General features: G+C 40.4%; 1 protein-coding gene across 6 annotated transcripts in view; it reads right to left on the reverse strand.

Annotated features, from left to right (window-relative positions):
* Positions 1 to 24,797, reverse strand: part of EFHC2 (EF-hand domain containing 2) — a 272,900-nt gene that overhangs the window by 52,273 nt on the left and 195,830 nt on the right. For 3 of the 6 annotated variants that reach the window (XM_037001545.2, XM_037001544.2, XM_073227771.1), the window contains exons 12-13: positions 9,297 to 9,494; positions 7,496 to 7,588 (exon numbers count right to left, since the gene is read on the reverse strand). In XM_037001545.2, the coding sequence (XP_036857440.1) occupies positions 7,496 to 7,588; positions 9,297 to 9,494 (291 nt within the window). The remainder of the gene's footprint in view (positions 1 to 7,495; positions 7,589 to 9,296; positions 9,495 to 24,797) is intronic. The other 3 variants (XM_037001547.2, XM_073227772.1, XM_037001546.2) reach the window with 1 other exon arrangement.

Raw genomic sequence — 24,797 nt, forward strand, 5'->3', positions numbered from 1 at the left:
TTATCTCCTTTTCCCACCAAAATCTCAGCAAAATGACAATGAAGGAATAAAAATATGTAATAACTCACAATGACAAAGATAGCTGGAAAAAAGACAACAGTGGAAAAGAGATTTCAAAATCTTTTGCAAGATGGAAAGCAGACTGAGGATTGCTAACCGACTTGGCAGAGCCAAGGAAAGGAAGCTGAGCTCTCAATGTACAGGGTAGAGGCAGGGGGCACTTAGAAATTAGCCAATGAGGCCCACAAAACTCCTGAGAGGCTCTGCGATTGCAGACTCCAGGGGCCAATAAAGACAAGGACAAGATGTGGGACTAAAAACAAAGACTGTCTGAAGGCCCGAATAAACCAAGAGCAGCTAGAGCCCTAAGTATCTCCCTCTACACCATAGTCTTCTCTGCTGGTAATGAGGTTTGTTCTCCAGAGAAATTCAACTAAGGAAACTTTCATCTTGGGGAGATTCAGTGTAATGAAGAGCAGAGGACAGCGTTCCACATAGAACAAGCCTCTTAACCCCTTCCTTCCTTTTTCCTGTTACTAGAACTGTAGCAGCCATGCTTAAATTCTCTCCCTTTCCCCTGTCTCTTCTACCCTACTATTCCAGGAGGAAAAGATAGGATTCTTCTCTTCATACTTGGAATGGTCCCAGAAAGATTTCCAGATTCCCACTCCTGGGGATCATGTAACGAAAATGAGGCTAGAACATGACCTGCTAGAACAGTGAAGCTCACAAGTGAACCTGATCTACCCCTAAAGTATCCAACATTAAGGACAGAAGCCAAAATAGCCACAGGGAAAAAGAAAAATTAAAAAAATTAAAAAGGAATCAAAGAAACAAAGACAATTCAGGTAGCAGAGGGAATGATGTGGGATAAGAGCCTAAGAACAGAAGACTATAAAAAGACCATTCAGATGAAAAATGTGCTCCTGACAGTAGTAATAGATGCAGTAAAATATATAGTTGAGCAAATCCCTTAGTAAGCACATCATAAGGACAAAAAAGAGAAAATTTGGGAGAAAAAAGACCCAAGTTCAGGAGATCCAAAATCTTAATGATAGGAGTTCTCACAAGGGAAAAATGAAAATAGAGGGGAGGAAATAATTTTAAATTAATGGAAAATTTCTCAGGACCAAAGGACAGAGCCTCCAGACCAGGAGGTCCCATAAAGTGTTAAGCACAATGAATTTATATATAGCCCCTCCACCCCCTCGCAAGGCCCCCTGATGAAACTCCAGGACATCAGGAAGAAAGAGAAGATCCTAAGAGCATCCAGAAAGAACAATAATAATGGGAATCAATATTATGCTAAATTCTCAAACACCATAACAGGAAGTTAGTAGCAGTATCTAAAAATGAGAAAATACAGAAACAGCAGTATGCACACGCTATTTAAATATCTGCAGAAACAGCTGGAAGGACTGCAAATAGGTGCTTCATGTGAACAGGTCTGGGAGGTGGGGAGGGATATAGCTGGAAATCACTGCTGTTGGAATATACTTTCTAAAATTGATTATATGTTACTATGAGCATGTATCAGTTCGAGATAAATAAAAATTTAAACAGTGCAAAATGCAGATGAAAGATCTTGAAACATGCTTTTTAAGGTAGTAAAAAGTTGTACAGGTCAGACTTGGAAAGGAAGGGGTGCCTCTAGCTGGGAGCATGCTGAGGAGGAAGTGGTCTCCCAGTCTTTCTCTCAGCTCCCAAGTCCTGCACAGAGCCTCCTCCCTGGACCGCTAGGAGGGGGGGATTCTTCCTGCCGAGGGGAAGCAGTTCAGAGATAATGGCTTGACTACCTGGGTGGTGGGAACAAGTAGGTCAGTGGCCACTTTCACCCCTAAATACTACCCCCCAGTCACCTGTCATGGAGTCCTCCCTGCCTTGCGACTACAGGTCATCATTGGCTAAATCCTGTCCATCCTTTCCAAATACTTTGGAACATTCTAGGAATCGCATAGGAAGTGACTCTCCTTCCTTCAGGGCCATGCTGTGCTTCTGATGAAAAATGTTAGCATAACAATTCTCCATCTGAATCCCCTACTTTGCCCTTCTCCAGATGATGTTTGGCTCTCCTAAGACTCTGATCTGCAGTCAAAGGACAAAGATTTGCCAGTCTGGAGGAAATGCCTTTGAAAAGGCTGGGAAGGCAATCCTGAAGAACTTTTCTATGGCAACATTGTTGCAATCAGTGTGCAGCCTTCCAGGGTGATTGCCCTAAAGGGCAGCACTAATTCTGCCTTTTAAGTGTTTCTACGCTTGTTAAAAAGTCAGCGTCCTTCCTGTAAAGTCCACTCTCAGAGTGCTGAAGGATTTTCCTAAAAGCTCCATAAATTCTTCTTTCCCTTTCATACTTGAGCAAGCCACCATGTCCTTCCCTACACAAACGAAGGGACATGTTTGTTGGAAGAAGAGGGAGGGAAGGCAATTTCTCTGGTTCCCCTCTAGATGCTAATGACCCCCAAACAGGCCTCCTGCTGTTTTGCTAAGGTGGGAGTTCTTGTAAGTGAGGCTAATGTGTCATTTGATGGGTGCCCTTGCTCACCCTCCCCAAAAATGATGAATGGCTGGAAAACCGCAGAAGCCATCCATCTCCTTACCTCAGGGAATAACACTGATTGCTTTCTTTCCACCATCTGTGGAGTAAAAGGTGCAGCAGCAGCTGTATTTTGCTAGAGTGATGGGGTTCCCCTCTGCTGCAAAGGCCATCTCGTAACCTGGGGAATTGGCTGAGCCACGTGACCAGGGCTGGAAGGGAGGGAGGGCAGTGAGGAATCATTTTCGACTCACTCAGTTCTGTTTGGTTTCAGGTCATTAGCCGGCAAACCCAGGAGCGTCCACTGAGATACTTGGTGAAATGCTTCAAGACCAGACACTTGAGAAAAAGCAGCACTCTGGGCCACTGCCTTGGTTGGTCATTAAAGAGTTGGTAAGATGGCACTTCCCAAGTTGCCAATGAGTAACTCCAGTTATCTCGAAATTGCCAGGCCTCTGAATTCCAGTTCTCACCCCAGTATAGATCTCCCCAGAGATGTGGGTCACAGCTGCCCAGAACAGTCCATACACACAGTCAGTACTCCTGTGGGTCTACATGGTTTTGCATTTTTTTTCAAACTACAAAGTACCTTATATTTGAAAAGGTAGAAAGCATCCAAGGTATGTGTGTGTATGTGTGAGAGAGTGAGACAGACAGACAGAGAGAGGTGCTCCTGTCTGTGTAGCAAACACTGTGTACCAAACACTGCATCAATAGCAACCACATGGCTCCAACACTCGTTCTTCAGTCTCACTGCCAGGTATTGCTGGGTAAAATCACCTGAGCCCAAACCATGCTGCTGGGAGGGGGACAGAGGGTGAGGCTGGATAGAGTATAATGAAATGATTTTAAAGACCCGTTAACTTTTTCCATTTTCACTGATATTTCTGGATGAGGCACCAGCTCTCTTGGGAGGCCAGTTCTAAGGCATTCCATGGAGCCCAAAGCCAGCCTGTAAAAGGCCAGTTTGGGGCAGAGCTGCTGGGGAAAGAGTTGCACTTCAATTTCCAGTTATTCTAAGTCTTGATTCAGAAGGCCACAATTAGGGGAGGAGGCCACCTCTTTATTCCCCAGTCCCACAAGGCACACAGAATGGAATGGCCTCAGAATACTCTTTACTTCTTAATGGTGAATTTCTTGCTATTTGGTACTAAAGAAACATTGGATAGCTGAAGGCTCAAAGGGCTTGAGGCAGTTTATAAGGATCACATAGGCAGGAGGCAGTGGAGTTGGACTTCAGAGGCAGGCCTGGTGGATATCACGGTTGTTCTGGTGTTGTTCTCCCCGCTGCCCAGTGAACTACCACAGGACAAGTCTCTGGCACTGCAAACATGAATGAGGCCTAGTCCCTACCCCTTGGAACTCAGATAGAAACAAAGGTTTAAGGTATATTATGGAGTTGATCCAATTCCATTAGGGACTCATCTTGGCCTGAAGCATGCTTCTTCAGTGAGAGAGCCTCAGTATACCTCTATGTCTGCACTTATGAGATGAGGAATAAATCCTACCATCAACTAAAATGTGCCTTTTCATATCCTCAAGGATTTACAAAATATTCTAAGGCCCTTGGCACGATATCATTACAGAGCATCACTCTTGTTATTGATGGGTAATAGCTACTACTACAGAGAACATTTAAGTCTAATGCTCTGTGCATTAGTGAAATGAATTTGGTTGATAAGTAAGGTGACCTCATACCAGCCACCACAGGAGAAAGTGACAGGGGCTTGGGTGACCAGATGTGAAAAGATGTTGAAGTCCTATCCCAGCTTAAGTTGTGTTAATAAGGAAAAAACCAAACTGAATCACACACACACGCACACACGCACACAAAAATATAAACAGAGTAGAGGCGAAATCTTAATACCAAAACGCAGGATCAAGAGAAATACATGGGTAATAATCACTGGGTAAAAAATCATCCAAATCTTTAGCCATATTGTTCATCCCCTGATATGAATTCACAACAGCAGGGCTATACAGCTGCTCAACAGCTGCCCAGCTCCATCCCAAGGCAGGTAAAACTGCCCCTGAGCAGAGTGTGCACTGAACCACATCAACAAACTCCACAGCTGCCTCCCACAGGACACTGTAGACGTGAGAGGGACTCTGGCTCAGCATGCCACAGGAGGGCTGTACAGAAAGAGAGTCTGGTTAAGGCTCTGGAAAGCCCTGTGGAGTCTGTGGGGAACAATAAGAATGCAGAATATAAATGTAAGTGCAGGCTGATGGGCCCATTAGGAATTAGGGCAGTCTTTGAAAGGAATCTGCGGAGATGATGCAAAACACCAAGCATGTGACCCAAATCGTGGCAGGGCACGTTGGAGGGAGAGGGGAATGGGAATGAGATATTTTCTAATCTGATTAGTCTGAAGTTTCCCCTGTATGGAGAAGGGTCACTGTACAATTATAGGCAAAGTTAGACTGAACATGGTCTGCTCAGCAGCTCAGAGGAGCGACCTCCACAAAGCTAAGCTGGGCTCCGAGGCGGGTGTGTTCTGAGACTGAGACAACTTCACAGCAAGTTGTGGAATAGTCTTTCTGCCTTTAATGTCAAGTCGTAAAGGCAAAGACAAAACAGTCTGCTGAGAAAATGAGCGGATGATGACTTGGTGGCCTCAGTACTGGAAAAGAAACATCTAAGTGCTCCAGAGGCCAGGCTCCCACATCACTGGACTTCCAGGACAACTCATTCCAGAGGCCATCAAGAGATAATCTAATAAACATCCACAGCTTCCTGCCTAGAAGACAGCTTAATGTGTGAAAGCCATTCAGATCCAACTGTTTAAAAACAAGGCTTCCTCTATGTAGGACACAAGCTTCTTCCACCAGTTCATTTCTAAGTCAGAGTGTGTGGTCTATGACCCCTGACTTAAACTTCTCTCCCACTCTGCAGTCAATATTTAGTACCAGGTGCTGTGTACTTTACATACATCATCTCAATTCATCCTCAGACCCAAAGGAAGCAGGTACCATTATCTCATTCTAAAGGTTAAGGAATCTGGGGTTCAGGCAGGTCAAAAATCTTACACAAGATCACATAGCTAGCAAGTGGATTCAAAGAATATAAGAGATGAGGTAGGGGTAAAACTGTGAAGATGTGCAACCCAATTATTGTTTATAGGTAGTTCATCAAACAGGTTAGAAATAGGTCTCTGTATGTGAGTAGATCAAATGTCAAATCACAAATCTTCATTATAAGGTAAAGGACAAAAAGAGAAGCATAAATAATACTGCAGGAATCCTTAGGAGAAGATAATCACTGCCAGCCAAGTAAATCCAAGAGGGTTTCATGGATATGGTGCTATTTGAAATGGGTTGTAAACATGAAGACCAAACTTTCAGCAGGTAAAGAAAATTGGAAGCTATTTCCTACTGAAGAAACAACAGAAGAAAAGGCAAAAACATGAGAAGGCAGGAGACGTCCTAAAATGTTAAATGGCCCATTTGGCTGGACTACTGGGAATGGGAAGGGGACTTTTGGGAATGTGATAACTATGGAGAAACCTGACTCCTAGGCTTCCTTATTTCATCACAGGTCCTTTACTCCAGGATGAACTATTTATCCCTCACACTGATGCTAGCAAATAAAACCAAACAGAACCGATAGTCTAGAGAATAACCCCAGGTCAATTCAGTGCACACACGCACCCAGCTGGATTGGACATCTTCTTGAGTCCCCTTCTGACACCTGAGACCCTAGTTCTCCCACATAGGATTTAGTTTTACTGTTCCTTTGTATTCTCCTTTGTCTCAGATGAAGACTCCCCACTCCAGCCCCTGCCTGAGAACAATGCTCCAACTGACAATCCTGAGCCCCATTATGGAAAAAGGGGAGGAGTTCAAAGCTAAGGAGTTTGGGTTTTCCTCAGAAATCGAAGAGACACAAGAGGAGGTCTGTGAGTAGAAGAGTGACACTAAGACATTTTTGTTCTTAGAAGGTACTTAAGCTGCCATATGTAAAGATACACTTAAAAACTTAGAGACCAGTGGGAGAAAGAACAACATGGAAGCCCTGCAACAGTCAAGAAGAAACATGGTCAGACCAAGAGTGAAGATAGTGGGAATGGAGAGGAGAGAGTGGATGCAAGCAATAGGAAGGACGTAGAACTGTCAAGACATTCTAATCTGCTGGCTATTATGGACAATAATTTAAAATGGTTATAAGCTGGAGATGTGCACTGGAAAGGTTCACAGGTTAAGTCACAGTTCTTCTTCTATACTGTGTGACTTTGGGCAAAAAAATTCATGTCTCTAAACCCCTGCATCCTCATGGAAAATAGCAGGATAAGGGTTCTGACTTCACCAAGTTGTTCTCACAAAGTAAATGAGGTAATGTATTCAAAGCAATGATAACAATGCCTGGAACACAGCCCAAAATGTCAGAATTATCAAGATAAGTGAATCAGAGGCGGGTCTGGAGTGATGCCATAAGAAGAATAAAAGATGAGCAGAGTCTGGGTGATTAGGAGGGTGGTGCCAGGGAGTCAAAATCAGTTTCAATATCAAGAGAACTGAGGTGTTTGAGAAAGCAGTTCACTATGCTTTCCTCTTGCAACATCACAACCTCTGTACTTTGTATCTGGTGTTCTGACAGGATAGAACCCTGTGCTGATAATGATAGTCCCTCTGATTTCATATCTTTAGCTGATGGGAACCGTTTTGAATACATCTCATACCCCTATAACCACTGAAGTACATTTTTATTTTTTCCCAGTGAACTCCGTGTATGTAAGTGTGCCTTAACATTAGGAAGATAAAATAATACTTCATAATACGCTAACATTCAAAAACATGACTAACTTTTCCTTTTGTAACACTTGAACAGAGGTGTGTCACCAATAATAGAAACAAAACAGTCAAGGGTAAATCAAGGGTAGTTAAAGATAAATTTAAAACCAGGAGTAGTCCCTGAAACAAAAAGATGCAGAACAACCCCATCAGGCTGGGGTTCTAGCTCACCTGGACAGTAAGGATGTCAGAAGATCATCATTCAAAGGTAACCTGGAGGACTTGCACAGCCGTTTGATGTCTTTGCTTGGTAATACTTTTTTTCTGCATTAAAATAAAGGGTCTTTTATGTACTTTGTGTCTCTCAAGCAAGAATCACATGGTATAGCAAAAGAAATACTGATGTGTCATAAAAATATGCACATGGAAATAAGTAGGAAAATTGATATTGGAAATCACAGTAAGGAAAACTGTCATATTGCATTTCACCAACTTTTTCCATTTCAGAAGTCACATGATGCTGTCTTTACAAAGGCCATGCCATCATGATTCAGATTCTTGGTTGGTGATAGTACAGCCTATTAAGGCTCCAGCCATGAGTGTTGCTCTAAGTAATCAATCTGCATTTTTGACCACTTGTCAAAAGTGGTTCTGATATTTGAAAACATCTCTTAATTTGACAGGCATCTAGAGCCTCCAACACAAGTATTACATGGCCTGAGGGTGTTTTTCTAGTCTTTTCCTTGGACCCAAACCTTATAACCTGGAAACCCCAGCTGGGGCATTAACATTCACCTCAATTTTATCAGATGGTTTCTTGAGAACAGACCAACAGTCATTTACCCCAGCCTGCTGGGGGCACAAAATGCTTGTCCAATCTTTTTACTCAGCCAATGTTCTTCTAGGCACCAGGCAAAATTAGAACCAACAGGAAAGAAAGTGGGCTTCTTTATTAGGAATGAGATTATCAAATGACAAGAGAATGTTTACATCTAGAATCGAAACTTATCAGATCTAGAAGAACCACAGAGCTGTCTGACCAAGCAGTCCCATTTTTCTCAAGAGGTGTTCCTTTTATGAAGGAGGGCCACACTTCTCGTCCTGGGGAAGGGGTACCATCAAGGTGAAAGGCAGGGCCAGGGTCATGCAAAGCTCAGGCCGCACGTCCTCCCGGAGGCTCAGGGGAGCTTAAAGACTCAAGGAAAAATATCATCTGTATAAAAACTCAACAATTATGTTATAGATTAATGAAAAAAGAAATCCTGTTCATTATTAAGATAAATTATAGGACCTTCAAAGACAATCTGGGTCTGTGGCTTTGCTGCAGGCTTCAGGTTTAGGGAAAGGGAAGGTGTCTCGGGGAAAAGAAATAGCAGTGGTTTGTAGTAACAAAATTTGAGGATAGAGTTAGAACTCATTTTCTAACTCCAGGTGAATATTACCTACCCCTCACTGTATCAGGTCTGTGGGTAAGATGAACACCAAAGCATATTAAGATGAGGTTCCAATTGTTTATAACAATGACTTAATACAGCTCAATGCAAACATGGTAAGTGTATTAGAAATAGATGCTGCTGAGCTTATTTTCAAGAAGGAATAATTTCAAAGAAATTCTGTAGGAAGTTCCCTGGCAAATTCCCTGTTGCTTTATCAAAGTCACATTGATAAACCCCAGTTACCACTAAAATAATGTTAGAAGACTTCTCAGAATTAAACCTTCTAACATCTTGATTTACTAAGTTTCAGATGGAAACTTCTAGAAACCACTTAAACAGAAATGCACAAAGGGGCATCTTTTTCTTTTGAAGATACAAGGGACTCCCCTACAACATCAGCAAACAAAGCTCACTGTCACTATAAATATTTGTACCCAGATACTATCCAAAAATGATTTTAGGTGGCTTTGCTCAATAGCACAGCATGATGAGACATGTCATGCTTTTTGCCCTTTCTGATGAGACAAAAAGTCTTGCATTACTCAGGTCCACAGAAACGTAAATGCTTTAACAGAATCAATAAAATAAAAGCTTACTTTTCTCGATCTTGGAACACACATCTAGCAATGAGTCTTTCAAAATTCTCAAAATAATTTTTCTTGAGCTGTTCACGGACCTGTGCAATGAGAACACTGGAATCTGGACATGTGTCCTCGGGCACCCGGTAGTAGCGTGCAATTGTTATTACTTCATGGTCTGTGAGTTTCCCGACAGTTAAACTCATCAATATGTCTCTGTAAATAGAAAAACACTCATGAAGTTAAATCTAAGAATATTTTACCTCTGTATTAAAAATCTCCAACTCCCATTTTACAGAACTTTTTTACTAACTGCACACAGGACAGGTGATTATTTTAAACTTCTCAACTTATGAACAGCAGGAAGGCTTCAGGGCTAGAATGGAAAACTGTAAGCACCATAGTGTATAAATAAAATGGCATTTTGCCAGAGTCAAACTTCAACCAGGTAACAGCCTGCAACCCAGAAGTAAATTTTTTAGAGTCCTTGAATGGTCAAAATACCTGTCACTAAATACACAATTTCATTCAGTGTCTCTTAATCTTACTTTACACAAAATATTAACAGACTTGGGGTTCTGGTTTCCCAGGGTATAAACTTTATGAATCAGTAAACCAGAAAGGTGTTTTGGAGATAAGGAAAGCAGTTATGTGCATTTCTGTGGTGCTTATGCATATTATGTACATTAGACACATTATGTAGTGCTTCTGAACACATCGTACCAGTGAGGAAAGAAAAATGAAAGAAAGAGCTCAAAGTGAAAAGACCTGTGTAAAGGTACAATTGTCTGAGTCTTCAGAAGGCAAATGGCATTGAGATTATGTGGCAGAGCTAAAAAAACAAATGACAACATATTAATGATGAGAACTCAAAGCCTAACAAATTGACTGAATTTTTTTCAAGATATTCTCTATATGAAAGCTATAAACCATGCAGTATGCACTAGAAAGGATTATATCAAAATGGTTAAAATCAAAACTGTTATGGTGATTAAATGAATAAGCTTCTAGAAAATCTATTTTCCGGAAATAACTCAGTTTCCTAGAATCCCAAATAAACAAGGGAGTACAAGATTTTATCTGCTCTTCTATTATAGAGTAGTCTTTCAGAATAATGGCTTTTACTTCTCTCATATATTTCTTATCATTATCACTATCACTTAAGAATTCTGGGTTCTCCTAGTCAAGAATTTCCTTAGATAAGTGTAGGAAAGCCCACAACTACAATGTTGACCTAGGTGGAGGAACTGCATTTCACCTACATCTACTTCACAGGGTTTCTGAGTGTTTTGTTTTGCTCTGTTTTTTTTTTTTTTTTAATGGGAAGTGGAGGCCAAATTCAACCAAGAGGCCCCCACAATTGCAGCAAGTCAGTCTGGAGCCAGATAATCAGTAATACTGGCTGGGGGCTCACTGTGTGGAAAACACTATAAAGTCACTTTGGCATCTGAACTTTTCAGAGTCTTTAATCTATCTAGGCTGTCCAAGCATACAATGAGCTCTCAAAGCCACAAACTGGGAGGGCTACTTCAGTGAAGTGACTAATAATGATGACCCTTGCTATTCGTTGAGTACTGGCTGATGCCAGGTCCTATGCTGCCAGGACCCTTTGGCATGAATCATGTTGTCTGGCCTAGAAGGTAAATACTAGTATCTTCCCCAATTTTACAGATGAGAACCCTGAAACACAGAAATGTTAATATGCCCAGTGTCACAAAAGCCCAAATGCAAACCCCTGTGGTCTAGAACCAAAGCCCATCCTCCTGCATACTGTTCTGTGATGGGATGGGGTGAGGCTCAGTCAGGGAAAGCCTCTAAGGGCAGTGAGTTTGAGCTGATTTTTTTATGGACCTATATACCCTTTATTATCCATGACCTCTGCTTTGAGGACTATAACTGGCCAACATTAGTATGTCAGAGAAAATAATTTCAGCAACCTTGAGTCACCAACCATCCCTAACAGAAGGCTAAGTGACCATGGAGGAACCACTCCAAGGAAAGCCCCTATTTAAAACACTGGTCATAGAATAGCAGTCATGACACGTGCACAAAATGGAATACTATACAACCAGGAAAAGCACACTGTTGATTGGTATTTACTGGTATGGATGCTGTCTATGCTATGTTGATAAATGTAGTAGAGATCCCAATGAAACTAAAGATATCAGTGTATCTATATATATTTATTTATAGGAAGAAAGACCAGAAGGATATGTGCCAAACCATCTTCACATTTCCTGATATATATTTATATATACATGTGTAATGTCTGTTTTTTCTGAATTTCTATAATAATCAAATATTACTTTCATTGTAAGAAAAAAAAATTTTTGAAAGCTTTGTCCTTTGAGGATGGAAAACAGTGCAAAAGAACAAGTGGCACACTCCCAAGGCAGAGGGAAAACAACATGTGCTGCAGTAACTAGAAACTTTCCACGCAGCTTTGACTTTAACTAAATTTACTCTAGCACTGCTAGGTCATAAAAGTTTATTTTCCTTTTCATTGGATAAACTGAAATTATCCTGGCCTCACTGCAGTTATAAGTTATAGCTGCTGGGTGGCTGTACACTTGGGTTTTAACCAGCGCAGTATCCACTGCTTTCCATATCTTAATGTGAGTATTTTTCAAACAAGCTGGCCCAGCCTTTAAACTGTGCTCAGACACACAGGACCCAAGAGGCCCCGGAGCAGTGGCCAATATGACTCTTGCACCCACAGGAGGCAGGTCCCCACATCAGGGATCCCAACCAAGAGGTGCAAGCCTTGTCCCACAGCCATGCTTTTACCTTATGCCCCTTCCTTAGGACTCAACACCCCCCACCCCCGCTCAATCTTGAATGGGCTTCACCAAGACTGAGGAATCTTTCCAAAAGTAGGACACCCTATTTTTTTTTAATTGTGATAAAATACGCATAACATAAAATTTACCAGCAGTGGCATTTAGTGCATTCACAATGTTGTGTAACCACCACCTCTGTCCATTCCACATTTTCATCTCCTCAAAGCAGCAGTCACTTCACCTTCCTCCCTCCCCCCTACCCTTCTCCCCACCCAGCAACCACTGATCTGCTTTCTATCTCTGAAGATTTGCCAATTCTAGGTATTTCATATAAAACGGAATCCCACAGGATGGTATTTACACAAAAGATTGTCTTACTCACCATAGTGCTTTCATGTCCACATCCATGTTGTAACATGTATCAATATACTTTTTACAGCTGAATAATATTCCATTCTGTGACTTTGTCATGTTTTGCTTATCCATTCATGTATTGATGGTTATTTGGGATGTGCTGCCTTTTGGCTATTGTGAATAGTGCTGCTATGAACATTCATGTATAAGTTTTTGTTTAAATACTGTTTTCAGTTCTTTGGGCATAAACACCCAGGAGTGGACTTCTGTGTTCAACCTGTTGAGGATCTACCAAACTCTCTTCTGCATTTTTGCTGAAGCAGCCAAAAAAACAAAGGTCCAACTGCCATCAAATATAGCCCTTTCTCACTTAAACCTTCAGAGTGAACCTAAAATACAATCTACAAGCATAGTCTCATCATGGCCCTTCCTGCTCTATCATTTAAGGGAAATAAAAATGCATTTTAAAAAGCAGCTGTGATTGTATTGATCTGGTGTCCAAGATTACTGTTGTTAATCAGAAACACTCAAATGGCAATCACCTTTCCCTTTATTCAACAACGTTCCTAGCACTAATATTTGATACAGATCATCACAGCAATAGTTACAAGGGCCGCTGCTATAATTTTCTCTCAGTGTGTGGACTTAAGTTGTAAGACTCAAAAAAAAGCCAAACTGTTCTAGGGCACTGAGGTAATTCTGCAGAAATCTGAAACATGAAATGCCAAACCTTTTTACAAGACAATTCCATTAAAGTCACCCAGTCAAGCAATGGTGAATCAAAACTTCATCTTAAAGCTCTGAATCAGGATATTTTCTTATACACTGAATCATTAAAGTCTAAGTAGTGTCTTTCAAACAAACTTAAAAAATGAGTTTTGACATAAACAGGGTTCAAGAGTCTAAGCCGCAGGCCTTAAGTTTTACAAGAAAATCTGGTTGAACGTAAATTAAACCAAGCAGCAGTTTTGATGATAATTGGCTAACACCCTTTATCATTTCCTTCAGTTTGATATTCACCAGGTAAAAGTGTGTTTCACTTTCTCTAATCAGAAGCCAGGCACACCTGCTCATATCCTACACTATGCTAGGCTTTCTCTTACACTTGTGGTCCCAAGATGAGCATGCAGAGCCAGAGACTCTGCCTTACTGTCAGTTGCATCACAGCTTGGCATACTATTGGACTAGTATGTTGCCAGAGAGCAGAAGGTGGTAGCAACAGCTGGTAGAATATGTATCATAGGAAGGAGAGATGGAATAATACATCAAAATGGGACCAATACAATTGTCTGACCAAACAGATTTTGTCACCCCTAATGACAGTACCAAACCATTTAGGAAAGTCTTCAATCTCACCAGAGAACAAGGCTATTACGTATGGCCATTTCAGCTGGGCACTGCCCACTGCTAGAAAGTACATTTATAGACTGATGGTATAAATGGTGTCCCCTGGAGCTGTGCAACATCGTGGCCTTGCCAGAGAAGCCAAGGAAACTCCAGAGAAAAGGGAAAAAGAGGTCCACTGCAGACTATAAGAAAATCATCTATTCCATCCTGCATCAAAAACCTGTTTGCAATTGGGAGGTGGTGTGGTTTATGGGGAAAAAAATGTGAGCTTTTGAATTACACAGACCCGGACTAATATTTCAGCCCCACGAATTCACTAATAAGTGGGGACTCTGGTAAATGACTTAACTTCTCTGAGGCTCTGTTACTTATCTGTGAAATTGGAAAAGACCACTTGCTTCACAGAATGTGAGCTGAATGATCCTGTTAAAATATAAGTCAAATCATGTCACACCTCTGTTCCAAACCCTGTGAGGACTTTGACATCTGTCTTAAAGTAGAACCTAAAGCCTCATCATTCCTACAAGGCATGGTATTTCCTCTCTTCTTCTATCTCTAGGACTTGCTTCTCTTTCCCTCTGTACCTGCCATACTGCCCTCCTTGCTTTTGATCTAACAAGCCAGGCATGTTCCAACTTCAAGGCCTTTGTACTTGCTGTTCCTCTTACCTGGGATGCTCTTCCTCTAGAGGGTTAATTGGGCCCTTCCCGTCCTATAGGGCACCTTCTCTGTGAGGCCTTCTCTGACCATCCGTCTCAAAAGTGGGACCATTCCCCCTACAAGTCTGGCATTCCCTAACCCCTTCTCTGCTTTCTTTCCCTTTGTGGCATCCATCATACACCCACCTACTATATCATTGATGTTCTTATTCTGTATATCGTCCTTATCCCCTTTCTAGAACATAAACTCCACAAAGGATGAGGTTATTTGTCTATTTTGTTCACTGCTGAATCCCCAATACCTTAAATGACCCCTGGCATATAGTGAATACTCTATAATCAACAGCTTGCTGAATAAATGAAAAATGAAAGTTAAGTTAGCAAGATATGAAAAGCATTTAGTATAGCTCCTGGAACTCTTGAGTACTCAATAAATGATGGTGATTTTTAATTTTCTCATTATCCCACAGCGAAGAAAGTTTCAAGCTGTTTTAAACTGGAAGAGTTACTTCTCTTAAGCAAGTTTATCTTGGAAAAATGTGAAATGTTTTTGATGACTGAGACCAGACTTTATCTGCCGAATGTAAAAGGAAAACGGTGTGCTTGTTTTAAATAGTAATATTCAGGGTTAAGTCTGAAGAGATAAAGTAATAAGCTCCAAGTGTGCCTGCCTTTATATAATGGTTAATTTGAGAAGCTGCATAAATGCTTAATTCTCAGTAATCAAATCAGATATGCCCTTTCATTCTCTATTACATATAGATACTCTGTCTTCATTTTGGTCATTTTTAATTGACAGTGGAGCCTGACACCTTAGCTTTAAATTCCCCTGATTTGTCAAGTTCCTAAGGAAAAGCCAGCATATTAGACTCTAAAATAAGTCCTTTGGAAATGAAAGAATCTTTTAACAGAATCATAATTTGTACAAATTGATTTTTTGATATATCTTCTCAAAGAGAAGTATGTGTACATTGAATTTCACTGACCCGGTTTTCTTATTCCAATTAAATGTAAGCATTTTCTAGTGTTTTCTCTATTATTGCTCTAATCTTCATTTTACATCAAATACTATGGCTCTTCCTGTTTTGACATGTAGTGGAATGCACATGGTACTTATGATTTATTTACTTTGAAATCTAGTATGCCTTCCTGTGTTCGGCTTTGGGGCCAAACAAAATGGGGCCTTTTCACGCCGCTAAGAGCAATCGATGTATATTATTGACAATATCCTCCATAGAGGTAGAGTTTTAGAAACCCTTTAAAAAGCTCATCTATAATTTTTACACAATTTGGTACAATACGCATTTAAACAAACTAAGACAACAGTGTTCCTGGTTTTGGTTTTTTAAAATCATGTCAAGATTTTTTTGTGGTAGCAAATGGAAGTCCAAATGACAGTGCTTAACTTGCACTGTGGGCAGAAAGGAATGAGTATTCATTTCATTTACAAGCCAAGTTTCTCATTTTCTACGACCTTCGTTTTCACTAGCACCTACCCTGTGTTCAGGGATTATCTGACTCCAAGCAAACCTCTCGTTTCGCTTTTTGTTTGGTTGTCAAATGTTTAAGAGGCCATGCTGAGCCCTGCAATAATTGTGGGGGGGGGCCTCACATGGAGAGTGGTCCCATATAAGCTCACAGGTATTTACTGATCACACAAAGGGCTGAACACAAGACTAGGTCTGTGCCCTCTGGGTGCTTACAATCAACTCAGTAACTCAAGACTTACTCATATCAAAACATATCAAGCAAAGTATAGTCATATTCTTAATCTTTTCTGAACACACACATACTTTAAAATATAAAATTTATTGACTTTATTCCATTATAAAAGGAACGCATTTCTAAACATAGAGAATTTGGTTCATCTATGAAACCAAGGGGAAGAAAAGGCGGAAAAAACATACATGCTCCCACCACCCAAATATAATGAAGTAAACATTCTGATATACTTCTTTGCTGGCACTTTTTTATGCATGGGGATTTAATGGTCTTTTTTTCTGTAATAGTTGGGAACATATTTTACAGTCTGCTTTTTTCATTTAACTAATACATTTCATGTTATCACATATTCTTCTGAAACCAAATTGCTCAACAATACTTCTGTTACTGGATATTTTGTGGGCTTTCCTCAAATTTTTATATAAATAATGTCATAATGAACATTTTTATGCATAAACATTTGCCTTTATTTAAACTTGTTCTTTTTGGATAGTGTCCCAGAGGTACAATTAGGTGGGCAAAAGGAAAGGACATTTTAAAGGATCTTGATACATGGTGTTAGGTTGCTTTTACCCTCCCACCAGCAATGAGAGATCCCACAGCAATGGATGTGGCCATTTTTTAAAGTGTTTCCTCATTTGACAGGTAGAAATGATGTCTCATTTTAATCAACAATGATTTGATTACTAATAAACTTGAACATCTCTTATTTGCTAAGAAATTGTATTCCTGCTATTGGGGTCTATCTACACGTGTCTCTTACCTATGTATCCATTCATTCACTCATTCAACAAACACTAATTGAGTACATATTCCATGTCAGGCCACATCAAACTGATAGAGAATGAGAGAGAAATGGATGAGATTCAACCCCCAGGCCTCAATGCCTGCACCCTAGGGTTAATCACAGACTAGACAGACTAGAAGGAAAGCCAAGTCAACAAAGTGAAAAAAGGCTACAATAAAGATATGTTCAGAAGCTCAGGGAAAGTATCCCTCCATCCAGTCTGGCATGCGTATCCATGAAGGGGGAAATCCAGGAAGGCTTCACAGCAGAGGTGATAATGGAGCAGATCTTAAAGATGAAAGACAATTTGCCAGTCAGAAAAATAGGGCAGGGAGGAAAAGGAAGTTGGGAAGAATGAGAGAAAGAACCATATCCTCAAAGATTCAAGGACAGCAAGAGGATGGTCCATCTGAGGGGCTGTACAAGTATGAATAAAAGGAGCCAGTATTTTTCACGTGCTTAGTGTGTGTCAGACACTGATCTAACTGCTTCACATGCATGAAATCATTTAATCCCACAACAACCCTTTAAGTAAGAACTTTGATTATTCCTATTTAACAGATGATGAACTAAGGCCCAGAGACTTTCAGCAAATTGCCCAAGGGCACACAGCTAGTCGGTGGTGGAGCAAAAATTTGAACCCAGATGGTCAGGATTCTTTGGATAACTAGAACATAGAAAAGTGACACAAGACAGAACTTAGACAGTTGGCAGGTGGAGCCCAGTCATGAAAGGCACACATGGCGCCACGCTAGCTAGTGCAGTGGGTTTTCTTCCACCAGTGAAGGGAATCTCTTAAAGAACATTGAGCAAGATATCACTATGAACAGCTAGTTGGATGTCAGAAGATTCAGGAAGCAATGTGAGGATAGGTACGCCAATGAGGGCTGCAAGTAGAACAAGAGGATGGAGCTGAGAGACATTAACTAGGTTGGATGTGCTTGGCCAAGGACAGATGCCAGGTCTCTTGTTGAGTATCTGGGGAACAGGGCCATCATGGAAACTAGCTTTGGACAACAGGGGGACACCTTTTCTACTGAGGTGAGAAAGGAGGAATGCAAAGTTGTAGATGCAGGGACAGGAGGGAGGTTGTATCTCAGGACCTCTATATTCTCTGCTAACCTGAGATGAGGTTTTCTTTTATGACTGGGAAGAAAATGGTGAGGTTAGGAGCTTAAGAGTGAGAAAGTTTGAAACATCCATTGCGGGGAGTGGGAAAAAGCATAACTAGGCCTTGATCCATCCTTAACTGCTTCTTTATCCTTAACTGATCATTATCTGTCAACTTTCCAATTTGTCAGCTCTGCCTTTCATTTCTTGGTCCCTATTGGTCCCTTCCCTTCAGCTTATAGACATGTTCACGTCTCTCCCAGCTGAAAACAACAGCACAAACCAGTTGTTCACTGCCCAGCTAAGCCATCCCAGTGGGATCCATCAGGCTGGCTAAACCATCTCTCACAGCAGCCTTTTGACAGCAAGGAGCCACAGCAGTGGGGTTTGACAGTGATCTGACCACTTGTGGGGTAAAACTGCAATATTTCCAGAATCCCTCACCTGGCCTTATTCTATTTCCATATTAATAGGTGTTTCTTTCCACAGCCTCTGGGGACAAGAGGTGGAAAGAAGCTGTTCTCTCCTCCCCTCTGCTGCTCAACTGGTCTGGCGCCTGTCAGTTGTTAGGGCTCCACCTGTGGAGTTCCTCCCAGAAGGGGAGGGGAGAGGAGAGCACAAGTTAGGAGGGGAGAGAAACAGGGAGTGAGTGTGGCTGCCAGAGAGGGATGAATGGAGCCAGGCCTCCTGTGAGCAATAAACAGGTTTCTCGTACTTTATCCTTTCCCTTGACTTTTTTTTGGCTTCACTGGTTTCACTAGTTTATTTGCCCTGGGCCAAGAACATGCTTTTTCCCCGGAACTACACCGTCTTTGGACAAAGTAACCCTCCTGGGATTCCTGAACAACTAAGGGGACACAGGAAGGAAAGGGGTCTCAAGGGGAATATACTGATCATTCCTCAAAAGGAATTCCTGATAATATGGCCCATAGGAGCTTATGAAATTAAATGGGAAAGTAAAAGAGAGGTGATCACATTCTAACCTCCAGTAGGTGGAATGTGTCATAATGGTTCCAGGGGTGATCAAGGAGTTTACATTTATGGTCAGGACTTCTCTTAGGACATATTTTCCCCTGTCACCTTGTGTTGTGCTTTCAGTTTTTCCTGTAGTGTTGCTATTACCTTCTACTGCTACTTGTCTTTTGCAATAAAGACTATATGCTAGGTTTGCTCTAGGGTTCTGCAATTTTTTATTTTGTAAAACGGAACACTATGCACTATGTTTTATTTTTTTCCTAATAATAGGTTTTTAAATTATAGAATAAATACATCATGGCACAAATTTGAAAAGTATAAAAAGTTATACAATGAATCTCACCTCAATCTCTAGTCCTACTCCCCAGAATTTCTTTTTTTTTCTCCAGCTATTTTGAGGTATAATTGACAAAATTGTATATATTCAAAATGTACAATGTGATGATTTGATATACATATACATTGTGAAATGATTATTATTTTCTGCCATTCTATTTGGAATTCTATCCTGGATAAGTTGAAATTGCCCTAGAATATTGTAAACTTGTGTCTACCTCATTTCCAAAGACTAGGATGTAATATGATTTTACTTTCAAGGAAATAAGAGGAATTCAGCACTTGGTTTCCCCACTGAGAGTCTTGGCTATTTTATCTGTGGTATAAACAATGTCATCTTCCTTTTTAGTTTTCCTAACAATGTCATTCATGTCTTGAAATCATATTTTACCTTTGAATTTAGATGTATAAGCATGTGTGGATGTGTGTGTGTGTGTTAGAAACCTCTTTTAGTGTTGAATGCTGTTCCAGCTTTTTAAGATAAGATGTCCTCCTTGAGTTCTTAATTATCATTTTATCTTCATGTTCTGGAGCAATTTACTAAAGTAATGTATTACTTTGAGTCATTTGTTAAAGAAACTATTTTGTTTTCCTGGCGATTTAAAAATGTTTCTATTGTCCCTATATACAAAAAACTCCTTGTCCCCAATTTGTTTACTCTCAAAACACTGAAGATTTAACCCATTGTCTCCTTGCATAACGTGAGGCCATTCGCTTTTTGGTTTTTAGGTCATTGGTTCTACTGCTGGTGGTGGTGTTTTTATGCTTTGCTTTATGTGTGTTTTGCTTTGATATCCTTAGAAGAGCCTTTTCTTATATATGACCTTTAAATTTTTTTCCAAGGGGTATCTACTGATCTCTTTTCACATATTTTCTTAGAACAGAGTGAATTCTCTCAATTTCCAGACTTATTTTTGCTTAGAAAAAGGATTTTTCTTTAAAAATTATCTTTCATTATTACTTTAGTTCCTTCATTCAATTCCCTGTCTCTTCTTTCTCCCTGTTCTCTTCTTTCTCATTGTTTTAATCCTCTTCTTGTTTTTCTGTCTGGGGGTGTTTCTAAAGATAGTTCTCTGGTTTACTACTGAGTTTTCTGCAGGGTTTAGTCTCCTATTAGTGCCTCCTGTTTAATTTTTAATTCAGAAAATATGTGTTTTGTATATTTCAATGCAACTCTTTCCCTATTTTGGTCTGTTTGCTTCTCAAAATGGCTTGCTCTTTGCTGAGACCACCACACATATGGTTGTGACCACAACTAACTTCTAAAAACAAACAAAAATCAACTTTTCATATAATAAATCACTTTCAGAATCTACATGGATTCTTCTACACTACATAGTTTAGTTTGCCTCTGTTCATGCAATCTTACAAAGAGGTCTCTAGAGCAGTCTGAGAATCCATGTGTGGCTGTGTTTCACTAAATTCCACAGGCTCTGCCACAGACAGGCATGTGTATCTGTGTGGGGACTGAGGGGGGTGCAATTAAGGAAAAGAGAGATCCAATCATGTCTGTCCTCAATAACTGTGCCCAAGTCAAGAGGAAAAGAGGGAGGAATAGAAGGAAGGAGGGAGGAAAACAAGCTTTTAAGTTGGAGATCAAGAACCCAAAGTTAGGGTGGATGTTCGGTGAGGAAAGAAGAGGCAAAGTGGCAGAGCAAAAACTGAAAACCCTGTCCCAATACCCCAACCAATGATAGAGGGACTCCAAAAGAGGCTCTCCATGCTTGGTGTCCCTAGAGTTGTACAGTTCACAACCTGCACAACCCTTACAATGGCCCTTGTCTAGGACCATTCAATCACACAGACACCCCTAGATAGACTCTTCCGCTCAACAGACAGATTGCCATTAAGGCTACTGGGTCTCTTATGCCAGGAAAAAAATCAGAAAAGGAAAAAATACAAGTTCATCAAGGAATATAATGACTTACTCCCTTATCAGAATATGAAATAGGAAAATTTCTTACATTTTATTGTTATGGCCTATTTTTGGATTTGTTTTGGTTTTCTACGAAGAATTCTGAGCTTGGGAGAGGGCAGCACAGGGATGAGGATTAAATCACTTATCATAAGCACAACCTAGGCAATCAGACTGGCTGCATTTTGACAGTGGCTAGAACTTTTAAACTTTGCAATGTCAGTGAGAAATCATTTTCAGTCCAGACAATATAATGAGAACTCGTTCCTGGCTCCTTGTTTAAAACACCCTGTACTTAAATTATATAATGAATCCTACCATGTAACCACAGAACATCTGGCCTAAAAGTAGCAGTTTTAAGTAATACAAGAAATCTATATGCCGATATCCTCATCTATAAAGTGTAAGTGACTAAATCAAAAAGTAAATACACTCATCTATTAAGAGTCTGGCATTTTCACTTAAAAAAAAAAACAAAGGAAAAATGAGCAGGAATCAGTTAAGATAAAATAGGCAAGCTGGTTGTCAGTCACAAACCTAACTTCCGTGCCAGTCCAGGACACATGTTCCTCACTCCAGACAGGAGGGAGCAACTCTGGCAGGTGCTGAAACAGTCCCTCCCAGGCCACAAAATGGTCACTCCCAGGGACAGTTGGCCTGGAGTTGATTTGCAGCAACAGTGACTAGCCACACCCACAGCCATGTCCTGCCTAAGTCTCATGCGGGCTACATTAACCACAGTTCTTCCCTACTTTTATTTTGTTCTCTAATTTTTATTATTTGCATATCCATATTATGTTGTTATAGAATTGTTTGCATCTTAGCAACTCACCTTAAATCCATTTCTGAAACAAGGAAAAATATAAGTATAAACCCACATATAGTGGAAAGAAATTGAAAGGGTATATACCCAGGAAGTTTTCAAAATCCTACCCCAATTGGCCCCATTCCAGAGGAGAGTCTTTCAGAAAGGGTAGCATCAAAGAGGAAGATTTCAGTGAGAACAAAGATCACAAGGATGATCAAGACAGCTGCATGAGCACACACATGCTTTCTGTACCCAGAAAATCTAAGTTCCATGTGGCCACTGAGGGGAAGTGAATGGAACTAATGTCATGGCATTTACTGGCTTGGTGTTGAGCATATATTAAGTCATTTAATCCCTGCAGGAATCTCCTAAATGATTCTCATTTCACAAATGAAGAACCTGAGGCCTTAGAGAGGCAGAAAGAAAAGTCAACCTTAGCTAGTTTCACTCAAAATGTTGACTCATGATGAAAGTGCCAGACTGCCCCATGCAAATCCCAGCTTTACAACTTGATATGTGATTGTAGGTAGGTTCCTTAACCTCTCTGTGCCTCAGTTTTCTTTGCAAAATGGGAATAATAACAGTTCACACTTTTCAGGACTGCCATGAGGATTAACTAAGTTAATGCATAGAAAGCATTAAGCACGGCACTCGTCATGTGGCAGGCAGCATACCAGTATTAGCTACTGTTACAATTATTAGCATAATGAACTGCCCATCAAGAAAGGCCAAATTCAGTCTAGGAATCCCTTTCAGTAGTATCACAGCTACTAACTGATTGAAACTGAATCCAAACATAGGACACTGCCTTTGTTCATGCATGCATACATTCATTCATTTATTCTTCAACTCACACGCATGAGGGAATAAAAAGATATGCTGAGTAGCACCAGCCATAAATGCAATGAGATCAAAGAAGCAGGATCACTGTGGGCTGGGGTGGTGAGGAACATCTTAAAAGAGGAAATATAATTTGGACCATGTCTTCAGGGGTAGGAGAAACCTGGAAAGCCAAGAAGAGACCCCCTCCAAAATGGTATGGGGAAAAAATGACCCAAACTGGGCAGAAACAGCAAGACCAGGTCCCATAGTGGGTGACAGAAGTTCAGACATGAGGCTGATGTTTTTCAAGGGCAGCTCACTCACCTCTGAATCTCCATCACCCACTGTGGGCACAGAGTAAAACACATTCATTGGGTGGACGGATGGATAGATAGATGAATGAATGAATGAATCAATGATAAAAGTACATGGTTAAACACTATATTATGAGGCATATCTACACACCCAGTACTTTGGGTTGCAAAATTTACTTGAATGAAGAAGAGCCAGGTAGGGCCTGCCCTATGGTGGCCCAAGTGTCACTCCTCTCCTGCTCTGTAGTATTCTCTCATTTTACCTCAAAATGTTTACATCATAATTCTCCCTCTCGAGGAACTGAAAATTAGTACTGAGTACTGTTCTCATTTTTTTAAACAAAATTTAGAATCTAATTTTGTTTAAAAAGAAGAAAGCATGGATGGCACTAACCTGGTCATTTTGTACCAACTAGATGGCTGCATAACTGCTTGCTTTTAATCACTGAAATTTCATTTACAAAAGAAACCATTAGAACATTACAGTTTAGATGAAACAGTAGTTTCACTGTTAATGATTTGCCCACTCCCACAAGAACATAATCATGGAAAAAGAAATAAAAGAAACAGTATAAATATATATGTGTATATAAAACCTCAGAAAAAGAGTTGGTCCTTTTTCCACTCTTTAGAAACATAAGAAATAGTCTATCTGTTTTGTTAGAAAATTATACGGTTTATTTATTCTAAAATGCCAGGAATTTTTTCTAGCATCCCATAAACCTCAAGGCTATAAGAATGGATATGCTTCAAAAATAGAAAGAGAAAAGCCTGAGAGTTATTAAGATTTTTAAATAGTGGAGCTGATTTTAACTAGGCCTATCCAAGCAAAGCCAAGTCCACTTTAGCATAGGTATTAATAATAACGTGACATTCCTTAATAATAACGTGTCTAGTCAGTATTTTCTCCAGTGTAATTTCAGGGAGTCCATATGGCATGGTGGAGAGGTTGTGTGTGGCAAAATGGTAGACAAAGCAGCAATTAAAACTCCAACTCCTGGCTGAGCTTGTGAAAAAAGGAAGGAAAGTTCCTAAGTACAAAGGAAAAGACATAGCTGACAGCCAGAGAGGAAGTGTACAAGCTAATAGGGTAGCACGCGAGAAAGGTTGGAATCAAACATTACTAAGATGTAAGAGCATGTATCTTAATGCTCACTCAGGCACAGACAAGGCCTCTGTCCAAGAAGGGTAGCAATTTGGAACCCCTACACATGAAACCTGTACAGAAAGCTAGAACTGTAAGGGTTGCAATTGAAGCAAAAGGATTCATAAACTCTACCTGTTGGCCAAAAGACACAACAACAGAGACCTTTTCTAGGTTGAGTGTCAGAGTACCAAAAAAAAAAAAGAATCTATCTGATAGAACACAAAGCCAATATTCTGCCTACTAAGAATTTGTAGTACAAATTTCTTTTACTCACTTACCTGGAAAGCTCCAAGGCAATAAATTAACATCAACTTAAGGTGATTAAGTCCACCTTACAAGCCAGCCTGGAGAGGCAAAATCAAGACTACTCTGAAAGTTCTACTGCTGGATGTTAAATTTAGTGGACAAAAGTTGGAGGAAATGCAGAATTTGCATAGTCTCAA

This window comes from Manis javanica, chromosome X (genome assembly GCF_040802235.1).
Source record: "Manis javanica isolate MJ-LG chromosome X, MJ_LKY, whole genome shotgun sequence".
Lineage (NCBI taxonomy): Eukaryota > Metazoa > Chordata > Mammalia > Pholidota > Manidae > Manis > Manis javanica.